Consider the following 16,705-nt stretch of genomic DNA (forward strand, 5'->3'; position numbering starts at 1 on the left):
CTGCCGAGCAACACCACCACAAACACCCATTTGTGAGCTGCTTCTACCCTCAAACACCAGATTAGCCATGACAATGGCCAAATCGAAGTTGAAGGCCACCAGAAATCGACCCCCCCACCTCCTTCTGTTGGTCTTTGTAGCCTTCCCATCACCAATCTGCCTCTTCGCCCTTCATATTCCTGCTGGTCGGACTGGAAGGCAACAATCTAGAGGTCACCAGAACAATCCCTACGACCATTGCTATCGTTTTCAGTCTCTACAACTTCGATTTAAAAGCTTGATCTCCGGACATCGGTTTCTGTCCCACCCTCCACCTTACCGATCGACTTCAAAGACAATCCCCCCCCCCCCCCCCCCCCCCCCGCCAAATCTGAAGTCGTTGATCCGCCTTGGCCCTTTTCCTTGCACGTTTTCTTCTAGAAAAATGAGACAAACGAGAGCATGGTCTAATTTCCTTGAGATTTGTTTTTGCAATGAATAAGGTTTGATGGAGTGAGGGCTAGTCAAAAGCACCGCCATCAAAGAAGTGTCCTTGAACTCTCCAAATTAAAGAACTCAAACTGAGCATAGTTGGTGATGTGGCAAGTTTGGTCAACAAATTGGAAAAATTCAAAGTCAATTTAGGGGAATTGGTTAACAAATGCCAATGTGGCAAAGGGGTAACCGGGTGACCCTTCACTTTGGCCAAAAGGACTTAATCAACCCGACAAAAAGGACTTTCATAGGACGTATGTGTCATTTCCCTATCATATATTACTATTATTGTCTTTAGCAATTAAAAAATGCTTCCCGAAAATACATATACACACAGCTAGGGTCAAAAAATTTATGATGTCATATATTTCTCCTTGTGTACCTAGTTTTCATTATATATAATCTAACCACTCAATTGATTATTTTTATTTATATTTTTCTAACGGTAAAATGGACGTTAAAATATGCTTGGTTTTTTAGCGATTCGTTAATGATACGAGGGCAGAATCAGTATATTTCTGAAAACATGCTTAGTTTTTTTTTCTATTGTCCTCTCCTTTTATCAATTTTCATTGCAAAATTGGTGCCGACCTCCGACTTTCATCTTTACTTTTTGTTTTTATGTGTTTGAAAAGCTCAAGACAAGTGGTAGAATTATGATGGAATCCAAGTTAGAAATTTCAAGAAATTTGAGGCTGCTATGATTACTCGATCAAAATACATGGATATTTTGTGAATGAAAGCTCAAGACAGGTGGCAAAATTATGAAGAGATACCATGGTTCCATACTACCCTTGGGTATTTGTTAAAAAAAAATACCAATTTAGGAGCTACAAACATATGTCATAATCTTTGGTGTTCCCAAAAATTGTTATTTATGCAAAACACTAGAGTAGTAGTTGTAATTCCTATTGGTGTTATAGGTTCAATTAGCTATGTTGTATTGTACAGAAACCTGTTGTGTTTGAGTCTTCATAAAAATGATGTACATCTTCAAGAATACTTTTGTAATTGTCTCCCATATTCAAAATATGGCTTCTATTTAAGGTGCTCTCCTCAAATATAAAAGTTGGTTGCTAATTAAATGAAGTTAGTTACTATCTTTATAAGTTTGCTTGAGATTTCAAGGTTCCCAACACTCAAGCCAATTCTCCTCCAAAGGTATATAAGTCAGTCCGACTATTTCAGATGATTGCATCAAGGTTTGTTGCTGTAAATTGCTAATATTAAAGCATTCCCCCTTCACTCTTAGCCTGTTGGAGAAACAACCCAGAAAAAAATCAACATGAAGAAATGATTTTTGCACGCACATACATATGAAGAAGGAGAAGATGGGTTCTTGAACATAAAAGTAATATTTTATTACAAAACTCAAGAACCACATTTACATATTACATTGTATTTTAGAATATTAGGATTTATCATTACCTAATACTTTACTTAAATCTTTCATGTGGTTTGTATCCATATACTTACAATGAACGCTTTCATATATTGAACTTCTGAAGGTTTAAGTCTAAATACCAATCCGTTGTATTTAGTCCACTTAAACTACTGCTCCGATACCATGATTGAAAGAACCATACTTTCATATGATTGAGAGAACCCCTCTCTAAAATTTAACTACATCATATTACTCCAAAACATGCTACATGCATATTTATAAACAATATTTTACATTGATAGTTTAATTACAAAAGACTGGATACAAACCGACTATTAAGACTATTACAAAGTATTATATTTATTACATAACTACCCAAGATATTATAGTTTTATACATACATGAACACTAATCACAAAAGTAATAGTATTATCTATTCAAAATCTTCTAACAATATATGTCTATACTGGATCCTTATTACCAGCAATGGTTAAACACTAAGAGGGATAAGCGGTGACGCTTAGTGAGTTCAATAATAGATACAATATAACGTTATGCCATATATATATATATATATATATATATATATATATATATTATATACACACACACACACACTTCAATATGGCAGAAGCAAAGAGGAACAAGGAACAACAAAGGCATATGTGAATCATGTGACAAGCTTTCCATATCAATCAATGAGACATAACAATTTCCATACTTGATATACATCAATAAAGCTTCGACCCAAATGGCACAGGAGACATACACTTTCTGATTAATATTTTGGTAGATTCCAGGCTTTCAGCCCTATCTAACCTTCTGCCAATGTCATAGAGGTAGAAGTCATTCTCTTACGAGACATTCTCTACACAGCCAAAGGCTACATACCAATACCACTGTGATACTAGTCCTTTTACTGATCACATGTTCAAGGGTACAACTTTTGCTACCATAATAGCATGAAATAATAATAACACGAGATAATAACACGGAAAAGCACATAACACATATAATACATAACATACAATTGTTCTTATATATTGAACTCATCGTGAATTAACTGGAGGTTAAAATAGTAATTTGGGCAGCACTTCGTTACTATAATTAACTTTCTTCGATGAAAATCGGGAGCTTTATTGAAAACCGGGCCTTGTGATGGTTGAGCTAAACCGAAAAGATAAATTTCTCGGGGTCTCTGGACACTTTGGGACATTCTTCGGGTGTTGGGTATGATCCCAAGGCTTCGAGGGAAGTTGGAATGGCTTAGAAATGGGTTTAGGAGTTAAAAGTACGAAATTTTCTAACATTAGCCAGGAGGGTTCGCACCCTCCTATTTATAGGGCGGGGCTCGGATCCGGAGGGAGGAGGAGAAGCCACACGGTAGATTTGCAGGCGAGGGGGGCAGGTGGCGAGTCCGAGACTGAGACACGGGGCGACACGCGATAGCAGATGGGAGGGTCAGGCGTCGGATGCGAGGGCAGCACACGCGTCGGACTCCGATTGGACCTCCGCATCGGATGACTCATCAGATCGTACACGGGGCACTTCACGGGCAAGGGTGACGTGGCCGAACCCTGGCCATGCGAAATTTCTCGGATTTTGTGATTTTCTCGGTTTTTGTGTCCCAAACTTCAAAAATCCATAACTGTTGCATACAAGCTCCGTTTTAGACGTTCTTTACATATACACGTAGGTGAAATTATGATCTACAACTTTCATGTAGACTTCGTCGGCTAATTTTGAGCTTATTTTTTTATTATATTTTTAACAGGTCGGGACAGGAAAATTCCGTTAAAAAATCGTAACTTCTTCATCCGAAGTCCGTTTTCGTCTTTCTTTTTACCGTTGTACTACTATTGATGAGATACTTGATTTTCGTTTAGGTTGCGTCGGCTAAAAATCGCTCGATCTTTATTTCGAGTTTTTAGTTGTCTACTGTTATTCTGAAACTTAGAAAAATCATAACTTCCTCATACGAAGTCAGATTCGGACGTTCTTTTTATGAAAATTATTGGTTTAACGAGTACTACGACTTTCATTTAGATCACTAAGGCTAAAAAGTAGTTTATTGAGAACTCACTTTTTACGCTAAATAGTGTTTGCCGGTTTTGTCGCGGATCTTCGATTGGTCATAACTTTTCGTTATAACTCGAATTTCGATGAGGTTTTCGCCTAAATGTTTCTAACGAGATTCTTTACAACTTTCAATAATAAAATTTTACTTATTTCAAATTTTATATTTTCGTTAAATTTCAATATTTGACATTTGATTGAAATCTCATAAGACTTCCAATATTTTCCGAGTTATTATAAATATAGTTTTACTTCATTTCTTGTAAAAACCATATGTTAGCACTCAACGTTCAACATCATATAATATTTCATAATATTATTTATTTTTAGACTACCAAACACGATAACCGAACATGTATGTTACACCACCCCTCACAAACTTGCCCTAAGATCTACACCATATATCTTTCTTGGTTATCCTAACCAACACCGAGGCTTTCATTGTTTTGACCTTGAATCCGGAAAAATAATCGTCTCACATCACGTTGTTTTTCAAGAAAAAGTTTTTCCATATAAAGCCATGACACCCAACAAAGCACCTTCATATTCTTTCCTTGACGAACAATGTGACATAAATCCCACATCAAGGGATTTTCGATTGTTTCAATTTCCCACCACAACTACCATCGATACTAGCCATGATTCCGACAGCCTAATTTTTGCCAACGATTACCACACCACCTTCTTCTTTTTTCTCACGACCACTTAACACCGCCAGCTGAATCTCCCTTATTGTCTGCCGTTGCCTCGGTAGCATCTACACCCGTCTCACATAGTCCTCCCACTAACTCTCCACCAGCTCCTTAACCAACTCACCATATGGTCACCCATAGTCGTGCAGGTATATTCAAACATATCTCTCATCTCAATCTATACACAACCCCCGAGTCTCCCCTTCCTAAGTCTCACCTTTAAGCTCCTCAGGACCCCAATTGGACCATTGCCATGAAGGACAAATATTGTGCTCTTATTTCTAATGGTACAGGGGTCCTTGTTCCAAGACCTACAAATGCTAACATTGTGCGCTCTATATAGTTATTTAGAAAGAAATATAACGCAGATGGTACACTTAAGCGATACAAAGCTCGCTTGGTAGCTAATGTTAAAAGCTAACGCCTCGGCATCGACTGTGATGAGACATGTAGTTCGGTTGTCAAACCGGCTACGATTCGTATGGTTCTTAGTCTTGGCACCTCTCAAAAAGCGTTGATTCATCAGTTAGGCATAAAAAATGCATTCTTACATGGTCAACTAGATGAAACGGTTAACATACACCAACTGGTTGGGTTTAGAGATATTACACATCTTGACCATGTCTGCCTATTGCAGAAGTCTCTATATAGTCTAAAACAAGCTCCATGGGCTTGGTTTCATCGATTTTCATCATATATCACCAAGACATGTTTTACACATAGTTGTTGTGATTCTTCACTGTTTATATTTTGCAGTGGTACGGAGATGGCTTACTTATTGTTATATGTTGATGACATCATTTTGACAGCCTCCTCTACAGATCTCCTACAACGTATCATTTCACTTCTAGCATCGGAATTTGCTATGAAGGATCTTGGTGATCTATCTTACTTTCTGGGCATTGCTGTTACATGGGCCTCTAATGGTATATTCCTTTCTCAACGCAACTATGCATTGGAAATCTTGGAGCGCGCCAACATGTTAACATGTAACCCGTGTTGCAAACCTGATAATACTCAGTCCATACTAGAATCTTCAGGCGATCCCGTCAATGATCCGACCCTATACCGAAGCCTCATAGGTGGTCTCCAGTATCTCACATTTACACGCCCAAACTTATCATATGACGTGTAACAGATTTTTCTATTCATGCATGATTCCCATGAACCTCACTTTCATGCTTTTAAACGTATCTTACGATATGTTCATGGGACGTTAGGCTACAATCTTCAACTTTATCACTCTCCCCCCACAAATCTCGTAGCCTATTTTAATGCTAATTGGCGGGGTTGCCCTGACACACGTTGATCCACCAGCAGCTACTGTGTATTTTTGGGTGATAATCTTTTATCTTGGTCCTCTAAACACCAATACGCCGTTTCATGTTCAAGTGCAGAAGCCGAATACCGTGGCGTGGCCAATGCAGTAAACGAAACCTGCTAGCTACGAAATCTTCTTCGTAAGATACACACTCTTCTTTCTAAGGCGACCGTTGTTTACTATGATAATGTCAATGCTGTTTATTTGTCTACAAATCTTGTTCAACATCAACGCACCAAACACATAGAGATGGATGTATTCATTTTGTGTGTGACAAGGTTGCAACTGGTCAAGTCAGAGTTCTACACATATTCATACCAAGATCTTTTCACTTGGACACATAAATCACACATCAATCTATGCGACATCATTCAAACGAAAAATAATCAAAAGATGGAGAGGTATATGCGATTACATATTCAGGTCTCCACCTTTCATCTTTTTATTCTCTCTCTCTCTGATCTTTCTATGTTTTTTGCAACACCTTCAAATATTGAACCTTGGTTGTTATAGGCCACAAGCACCCAAGAACCTGGGGTGCTCTCATACCACTTTGTTAGAGAAACAACATAGAAAACAATAAACATACAAAAATGATTTCTACACGCACGTGCATATGAGGAAGGAGAAGATGGGTCCTTGAACAAAAAAGTAATTTTTATTATAAAAATCAAGAACAACATTACATATTACATTCACCCATATATATACAACAAAAATCGGTTGAGAAACTGAACCAACACAACCCTTCAAAAATGTTGTAAATTTCTGAACCATCATGACTCTTTGTTGATTGATCACCATCACAACTAGTTATTTGAGCATTACATAGCTATAACTAAGAACTTCCAGAATTAACTACCAATTAAAATTCCTAAACTAACCCTATATCTATATTAGATTTCAACATAGCCTTGGTGACACGTTTTTCAGTTCTGTATTTGTTTTCAAGCTATGTGGTTTTAACACTTTGTATTGTTGTCCAGCTTCTCATTGGCTTTCAATTTCTTTATATATTTACTATTCGGTAAAATAAAGACATTAATTACCAAAAATTACTTTATCAATATTTTTATATAATAGGTCTAATTGTGTATGGTTTCTTTTGAGATAACCATATTTTATGTATGTAAATGAAGCCCGATAGGTAACGAAGGATAATATCCTATTTGATTTTGCCAATGAAAACATAAATAAAACAACATAGTTTTTAGTATACGAGTAATACTCTGTCCGTAATTCAATACGGATTCTTGTGTAACTTTACTCTATTAGGGGGATTCTATTTTCCAGTTTGTATTATTTATACAACAACAAACAATGAATACTTTTCCACAAAAGTATTCAATTTCAATTCTCATGTCCTTACAGCTTACTTAAAATGGTACATCGGAATAAATGTTTCGTACAATACATAATATCATACGTACCCTCGTCTTTTATGCTCACATGCTATAACGCCTGGTTCCTGGTATGCATTTAACTCATTAATTTATTTATTTTGAATGGGTAACTCAACGAGTTGGTGGCCCTAACTTGTTGAGTAGAGGGCAGATTATACGTGGGGTTTAAGCTACCTACTCGACGAGTCAAGAGCCTTCGACTCGATGAGTAGACCGGACAGAGTGAAACCCTAATTTCGGGGTTTTGCACCCTAATTAAGCTCCTTACCCCCACCCATTGGCCATATTTCCAGCCTCCCTATCCCAAACCATAATCCACGAAACCCTAGAGTGTTAATTGAGAGTGTGAGCCATTCTTAGTGATATTTGTGTACTTTTGAAGCTTGTGGAAGAAGAAGAAGATAGAGGGCTCAAGAAGGGAAAAGTAGATCTAGAAACTACATGCCATTTGCTACATTTTCTAGTAATCAAGTTTCTATATTGGCTATTAGTTCATTAGATCTCTTTATGTCCATCTTTATGAGGGATTTTGATCCAAGATTGAGAGCTTTTGGAGAATGATCGATCCAAGTGGGTATTCTTCTAGATCGAGGACCTAGAGGGGCTGATATGACATAAAGGTGCAAACTTTATGCCATTGGAGCCCCCATGCAAGCCTTAGAGTGTCATATTGGCCTTTTTAGCCCCAAAAGGCCATGCATGTTTAAAAGGTGGGAACTTTACGTGTCCATTTAGTGTTAGGGGTGTAGATCTGAGGTTATGAGCTTTATTTGGATGTAAGGATGGCATAAGGACCAAGTTCTAGGTCCCAAGGAATAAGGGTTTGAGCTAAGCCCTTTAAGAAGAGGTACTAATGGGTAAAGTTAGAAACTTTACCCTTAAAAAAGCATTGTAAAGGTTTTTCTGAAGTGTGAAGCTTGGATCTGAAGTGTAGGGGATTAAGATAGCCCAACCAGACAGGTGAACTCGGTGAGTCTAGAAAGGAACTCGACGAGTTGAGACGGGTTATCCCGATTCTATGCCAAATAGAACTCGTTGAGTCTGTGAAGGGACTCGATGATTTGACTTAGTTGATCATGAGTCTGAGTAGTATAGGAACTCGTCGAGTCAGGAGATAACTCATCGAGTTAAGTCGACTGGGAGTTGACCTTGACTTTGACTTTGACCAGGACGTTGACTTTGACCCGGGGTAAAATGGTCATTTTATCCTAAGAATGATTATTAGATTTTGGTTAAGTGTTATTGTGAAATTGATAGCGGGGGAGTCATTGGAGCAGCCTTCAGAGATTCCTTACATGAGATTTCACAGCTAGCATACGAGGTGGGTTTTCCTCTAGTAGGAACAAATCTAAGGCACCATGGCCGACCCGTTTAGTTAGTAGTAGTTCCGCACTACGGTCCGATGCCGGTTGGGGCTCGATGAAGGTTTATATGTTTTTCTGGATTTCGATTCGATGTCAGGGTGGTCCCGAGGAATGCTTGTATGCTTGTTCGCTTTGTGATTCTTACATGTGTTTGTAATTGTTTGTTTTCGGACTTCGGTCCGATGCCTAGGGCGGTCCCGGTGAATGTTAGTATATTTCTGGACCACAGTCCGATGCCGGGTGAGGCCCGAGGAATGTTTAAATTTTAATGATATATGCTTAAGTTATGTGTATTATTTGATTGTGTTCACATGTATTCCGAGATGCGCTCGATGTCAGGTGAGGCTGGGTGCCGGGCGGGGCCCGATGCCGAATAGGGTTTGACGCCGGGAGGGGCCCGATGGTGGGAAAGCCGATGTCGAGCCTAACTCGATGTAGAAGGGGCGGGGCTCATTATATGTTTATGTGATATGTGTATGGTATGTGGTAGTTGGGGAGACTCAGTAAGCTTCGTGCTTACAGTTTTCAATTTTGGTTTTACGTACTTCCATTAGCAAGGAGAAGAGCTCGGGATGACTGCATGACACACACCATAACTTTTAGCCTGGGGGGATTTACTATGATATTTGACATATGATTTTGATGCATTGATAGATGATATGAGATTTTTGAGATACACGATTTATGACATTTTGATACTCGGGGTTTCTAATTATGATGTTTGACAAATATGGTTTTTCTTAAATAATTTAAAACAAAATGTTTTGACCGTATTTTTGTGATGTCTCACATGCCACCTACATATAGGGTGGAAACCCTTCACATGGCTACCCAATTTCTCAACATATTACCATCCACCTCAATAAAAAAATGAAACATCTCACTTCCGCATAATAAAGCAACACCCCAAACCACACTAACCTATGTGTTTTTGGATGTCTTTTTTTCCCTTACATCTAATACCCTATGAACTCTTACGTAGGCGTAGATTTACTATGTTAGACGGAGTAGCACGAGATACCCCTTAAATGTTCTTGTAAAATACAAATTTAGTGAAATTTCATTAAAATCCATCATAAATTATTTGGAAATCGATCACAAATCCGTAATGAATTCGTTGTCAATCCATCATAAAGCATAATAATTATGAGTTTAGTAAGAATTCATCGGTTTATTAGTGATTTGGTGATGAAAACTAGCTTTAAAAATGAGTTTTTTTTTTCTAGTAATGCAACCTCTATAAAATTTGTGCAGCCCCTGACTTTTCTTTCTGGATCTGCAACTGCTCTCACCCAGCTCCGTACCATGCAACTTTCTTGGCTACCCATCTCATCATCATGGTTACCGTTATGTTGACTTACCCTATCACAAGATTATCATATCTCATCATGTTACATCTGAAGAATACACATTTCCTTTCCATTTCGTTACTCCAACTAAATCACCTCCTTATACCTTTATTGATGATTAATCTGACACCCCTCTCCTCTCTTGGTTTCACCACCAACCCGAACTCATTATTCCTCCATCATCACCTTCAGACATTCCCTATACAGACACTCCCTCATCTATTTCCCATTAACTATTACAAAATACCTTAAAAGTGTTAAATAAATTAAATGGTAAAAAATTGATGATGATTGTGATAGTTTCAGTTCTAATTGTTATATCAAAGAAAAAAAACAATCTTTTTTACATGACAACGGTACCTAAGACTGACTGACTTAGTGATTATCATGTCAAATAAGAAAATAATTCTAGATCCACAATTTGCTTGAAACTTTAACTCTGTCAAACATGTTTTCAAGAATTGACCAAATGCCATACACGAAGTCGGTTACAAAGAAAATGATGTTGCTCAAATTAAGTACTATTGAATGATAGTTTAAAAAAAATTCATTCCGGCCAATTTTAAATTGAGTATTTTTCAAACCGGTGAAAGTCACTAAAAAAACTAGTCAAAACCGACCAAAATAATAATATTGCATAACTTGATAAACAAATAAACAAATAAATATGTTTGTTGCTCAATGTAATTAAAGTAGTTAATATCACTTCACTTTAATCAACATGATTTTGGGAGTTTCATCCTCTAAAGAAAGAGGGGTTCCGATTATATCTTATAACAGGAAATTAAAGGTTACATCTAGACCGATAAAGACCACATGGGCAGTGACTATGCAATGTGTAATTAACATTTATCTGGAATGCTGTCAAGAATTGTGAAACATTTTAGCATAGTAACAAATACCTTTTTCAATTTTACATCAAGTTTTTTGTTTGTGATAATAAAATTATTTGGTAACTAAATGAATTAACAATCAGGAACATGATACTACTGTGGTTCACATTTTTATAAAAACCATAAGGCTTTCTTAGACGACCGAAGTCAAACATTCGGCCATTAGCCATGTTTACACCATCCATGGATGTACCACCACAGTAGCTGTCTTGAAAAGGGAGGACATGATCTTACACCCATGGTGGTTCATCACAATTAAAACATACATCAACAACAACAATGTTTACAGGCAATTATAAAGACAATTAAAGAATCACCAATTTAACACCTTGTGGCGTCATTGATTGGAGCTGCCTCTTGGCAGAACATTGAGCAGCATTCTTATTCATGTTGGAGAACCTCATTGATGTTGAGGTTCCCTTCCGAGCCTGGCACCGAGGAACAATCAAAGTTTCCTTCAGCACCACAGCATTGTCTATGAAGTAAGCCACAAGTTCCAGATCACTCCCTCGACCATAATACCCCTGAATCTCAAGTAGCTTCAGGTGTTCATGGGGACATGTAACACCACGCCTTACATCCCTTCTCCTTTTGATCGGTGAAATCCATATGAGCTGCAAAATTCAATGCCATGATGACATTAAGTTCACAATTTCTCCTAGGAAGAACAATACTTGTTTCATCAACATAATAGTGGTTTAAGTTTAAACAGCAACTATCGTAATTTGATTACATGCATGATTATTGTTATAATTCATAAAAAGCAAAACTATCATCCGATCTGTTAACAATATCGGTACAAAGATATCTATCATATCATATTTTATTTAAAGAATCGCACGATTTGGAAAACCTCACACACCATATATATCTAGTTTTGTAATCTCATAAAGAATAAGAAAAGTGAACGGCATTGTAGGATCAACAAAAAAACATAATTTTTAATAAAATACCAAATATGATAGACTAAAGTAAGTACATCAATTAAACAATTAACAAACGTTAATTTAATGGTAATTTTACCGTTACAATGTTTATTTCATACCGTGGATCAATAAACTAACACTTCTTAAAATGGTAAATAAGGCATCCAAAGGGGAAAATATATAGACTGTCAACCACTTCGCGTCAAGTAACATAAGTGAGAAATGCTGCTTGCATACAACCTCAAAGACCGGTGAATGCTAGACCTGGTAGTTATTTTTTATAGCTCTTTGTTGTATGGTTATATTAACGTTTCTTTCTAAGTTAGAGATCATCTATGGATGAAGGTTTTCTCGCCTACATCTTACCTCCTCCTTACGCCATTTCTATAGAACTGAGCATTAGGGTATGATTTTTTGTAAACACAACTCTTAATTGATTTTAACAAATTTCCTAAATCCCATAGTCGTCGATGTGATGCTTATTGTGTCTTGCAAGATCATGTGCACAAAAAAACACTAATGCGGTTCAGAAGAGAACATGAGGACAGAGAAGTATAACAGGTTCTCATAGTTAATATCAGCAAGGACAATAATAAGAATAGCGTTTAGTCTAAACTCGATAAAAACTTACAATTAAATGAACTTTTTAATAGGACATAACATAAGTACCTTAATCAGAAAAGCCTCCAAACTTGGACATGAGTTGGCTAGTGAAGCGACCTCTAGGAGGGAATCATCTTCATGAGTTCCAATTGTCAACCTCAGGTTCTTGACATTAGGTAGTTCAGGAATGGAAGCAAGGATTAAACTTTTCTGCAAAAACAAGAATTATTACTCTCATGATATTTCCATTATATATTATAAACACTTTAGAGATTAACTACTAACCTTTGGTTGGCGTATTTTGAATGAAAGAGCCTGAATGTACGAAAAACAAGATGATATTTTCCCAAACACATTAGCTTTTAGCCCTGCAAGTCCTTGGCCAATATCCAGTTCTTTAAGCATTGGAAGATTCGTGAGATGTAAATCTATGGCTTGACCGTTGTAGGTGAATGACACAAGGTTAAATTCATATAAATAAATGGATTCAACCTCACAACAGTTTGTTATCTCTAAGTGCTTCAAGTTGAGAGCTTCTCCACCTACTTCAACATGTGTCAAGTACGCGGAGTGATCGATACAAAGCATTCCAAGTTGTGGAGAATTTACTAGAAGTTCCTCAAAGATTGCATTACTCACGTTAACGCTTTTCAAGACTAGCTTTTTCAGAGAAATTAGCTCCACAACTGCAACAGCTGATGATGGCATTTCGAAAAGGTGGTCTATGTTTCTATCTGATAACCGGAATGGGAAATCATAATTAAAAAAAGAATTACGGATCTTAATACCGTGCTTCATAAAATTCAATTCAAGCATTTCAACTTTCTTGTCCGCTGCAAATTGGAGCCAGTTATCAATAACTTCTGCATTACCTGCATACAAATCGAAACGAATCAGGAAGTGTTGAATTACAGGTTGATTGTAACTTTCGATTACATCGTTGACCTGGTCGAGGAACTTAGATCGCACTTTACGAAGAAGCTTCCGATCTGTAACGATATCATTTAATGTTTCACCAGCATCGAATTCCAATTTGTGTAACTTGCACCACAAGAATTTCCATCTTTTGGAGAGACTGCCAGTGACCACAGCATCCTTGAGTGACAAAAGTGACAGTATCAAAAGAAGAACCTCCTCCGGCAGTTGGTTGATGAAATCTTTTGACTTTAATCCTTCGACGACACACCTTCACAGAATGCATGTCATTAATAATGTAAAAAATCAAATTATTTATACATATGTAAAACGAAACAAAGGTTACGGCTGTTATCAGATTGATATTTAACAACTGAAATCGTCACATTTGCTATTTTAGCAGCAAAATTAAGAAACTGCAATATGCAGCTTACAAATTGCACTCGGTGAATCCCTAGAACAACTGTATATATACTCATTAACGATAGATGATAGCATATGGAAACAAAATTTAGGAGGATAATCAACATCTGATTGTCACAATTAACTTCAATTACTTTAGATTCAAAATGCCCTCACCTGAAAAGTGAATTGTTAAATCACTAATCGCAAACAATTCACAAGTAACCATCACATATAAAAGAGGAAATGAAGAAAGCACCTTGACTCGATCAGCCCTTTTCCTCATTGTGGAGCTTAGACGAAGTAGAAAATGACGGCAGCAGCGCAGGCGAGAGGTAGAGAGTAGAGACTAAAAGTTGGCCAAAGCTTTTGAACTAAAGCAAGTGTCCGAGACTAAAAGGTGGTTTTATATTGTCTTCTAGAATCTAGCTAGATTCTAGAGTTCCCTTTGCATGGCCTTTTGATTGTAATTGGGCCCTGAATTTCGTTACATCCTGGTCCATGAACACGTTCCCACAAATTCGTTTCATATGGAATCAAGTTTATGTGTGTGTAGTTTTCTTTTCAGCTTTTACAGTTAATATTTTTTTTACCATTTAACATTTATCTGAATAATTTTAAACTATCTTCTATGAGTAACTTGTAGTTTCTTAACTTTACAAATAGTTTCTTTTAAGTTTGCAATTGCACCTTCATTTTCGTTACATGCTAACAATAAAATGATAAACAATGAGCATGACAATTAATTATGAAATTAGGTTTACCTAGTTGAAATTGTTTTCTTGCACTCATGTAACAAATCTTGGTCTCTTTTAAGCGTAAAATTATTTAAGACAAAAAAAGGGAGCTCATAGTGACAGTCCAAAACAATCTAGAACAGAAATATAGTTTACAATTTAAATAAAACCAATATATATAAATTAATTGGACAAAAAAAAACTAATAGGGTTTCGGATTGTATAAAAGAAGAAGAAGAAGATAAATTTCTTAATATAGTAACAAGCCAGGTATATCTATACCTTGAAATATTTTCACAATTTTATCATTATTAATACTATACAAAACTTATTTTTCAATATATGACATTAAGCTATCGCTAAAAAAATGATCATTCATTTTTTCAATATATATGATAGTAAATTATCACTCATAAAATCAACTGGGTTATTTCTTAATGTGTAATTAATTATTTAAGCTATTGAGATATAAAATATGGGCTTTAAAAGTCATGATTAATATATTTTTATTGCAAAATAAATTAAGGTAGGTCACTCATATAACTTTAGGTATGCCAAAAATATTATATAGATTTCTTGTAACATTTTTTTTTTCACGGGGCAATATATTGACATACCTTAACACTGTATATACTCGTCGTTGCTAACATGAAGCTCACACATGAGATTACAACGGATGGATATCATTACAAGGAGACTAACCTAATTGGCCAAATTTATCTTAAAATTCCTACCCTTATTGCTTATCTACCGGATAGGATTAATCGTAACATCTTTGAAAAGTACATCACATCAACCTATTTATTATTGAACAAAGCCTCATTCCATAAACACTACATTCCCAAAATCAAAGAAAAATCTAAATAATTTAAAGGTATTTACGCATGTACATGTTCAATTTCTCCACAAACTTTCCAAATCTATAAGTTAATTACCAATAGAAGTAGTAGACAACTCCCACCATTTCCAAAACAAATTCAAAACCACCTTTTCGAAGATTCGGTCAAAGAGCAAGTTTGTTACACATGTCCCGGCCTTCACAAAAGTCCATGCTACTCTAACCTTGACTATTATCTTCACTTCAATACAAGTCAAAAATAAGTTACACATGCAATGGAATGTCTAGTGAGAATACCAAAGATTGATTCATTTTGAGTAAGATGATATCAATCTTCTTACTCGAATCATACCTTCAAAAATCACAAAAACATCATAAATCAAACTGGGATTCTTAATTTGGCCAAGAGTTAATAAATATCTTCATGTGTCCTCTGAATTGAGATTTATTCGTCATTCAAATAAAACCCATTATTTATAATTAAGACTTACTTCATACTTCAAGGTATTGATGGCCAAAACAATCATAAAATGAAACCGAGATCCTAAAAAACTAGACTAGTTAAGAGTGATCCTCTAGTGTTTAAACAATCAAACTTTCAGTTCAAGGACCGATAATAACCAAAGTGAAATTAGTCTTTAACTAAAACCAAATTTGGTTCTAAATCGGTTTAAAGCCAGACTCATATCAGTCATAAACCATTTTTTCTTATTTTATATTTTAATGTTATAAATTAATAGGATTTATGTCATCTTTCTCTCTCTCTTTTTTTTTTTTTTTAGAATAAAGAAAATTAATATCTAAGCATAGTACATGCATTGATTATCCACCAAAAGCTTATATTGATGAAACATAATATATGCTTCTCTTAATGCTTTAATATAATTATTTATGGCAAAAAAGAAATATCATTAAAAACAAGCTACAAGCTAGATTTAAAGTTTTATTGTAACATCCCGAGACTTGTCAAGTATTTCCGAACCCTGTTCTATCATTACTTTGTCAATGACAGCCTTTGGGATTGACATGAAGAGCCAAGATATGTTTAAGCGCCAAGTTTGGAAATTTGGGCCAAAAGGGAGTACGCTGCACGTACATAAGACTACTGTAACACCGTAAATTTCAAAACAATTTTTCGCATTTTATAAAAACATAATTCATTTAATATTCATAAAAACATCAATGTTTGAAACTCAATCCATGCCATATAAAAAAATCCCAAGATCTCATAACATAAAAATCTCGTGTATGTGTACTGATCAAGCCGGCGCCTTCCCACGGTCATCACTAGCACCTTAAACAAATAACACCAAACACTGTAAGCACAA

At 36.0% G+C, this 16,705-nt stretch overlaps 1 protein-coding gene across 1 annotated transcript; it reads right to left on the minus strand.

The window, feature by feature from the left end:
* Nucleotides 1-12,758: 12,758 nt before the first annotated feature.
* Nucleotides 12,759-14,088, minus strand: LOC145075914 (F-box/LRR-repeat protein At3g58900-like). Its single transcript, XM_079021984.1, has 3 exons — nt 13,980-14,088; nt 13,722-13,863; nt 12,759-13,671 (listed from the first exon to the last, which is right to left on the minus strand). The coding sequence occupies exons 1-3, from the start codon at nt 14,086-14,088 to the stop codon at nt 12,759-12,761; spliced, it is 1,164 nt and encodes a 387-aa protein (XP_078878110.1).
* Nucleotides 14,089-16,705: the final 2,617 nt, after the last annotated feature.

This window comes from Lactuca serriola, chromosome 9 (assembly GCF_051521515.1).
Source record: "Lactuca serriola cultivar US96UC23 chromosome 9, Lser_US96UC23_V15, whole genome shotgun sequence".
Taxonomy (NCBI): Eukaryota; Viridiplantae; Streptophyta; class Magnoliopsida; order Asterales; family Asteraceae; genus Lactuca; species Lactuca serriola.

Bases quoted from the DNA above. Each gene is read 5' to 3' on its own strand.
- LOC145075914 (XM_079021984.1), bottom strand. From the start codon at position 14,088: ATGAGGAAAAGGGCTGATCGAGTCAAGGTGCTTTCTTCATTTCCTCTT. The intron at 13,864-13,979 runs GTGAGGGCATTT...GTATATATACAG, and splicing joins TTTAACAATTCACTTTTCAG to TTGTTCTAGGGATTCACCGA. The intron at 13,672-13,721 runs GTATAAATAATT...CATTCTGTGAAG, and splicing joins CTTTGTTTCGTTTTACATAT to GTGTGTCGTCGAAGGATTAA.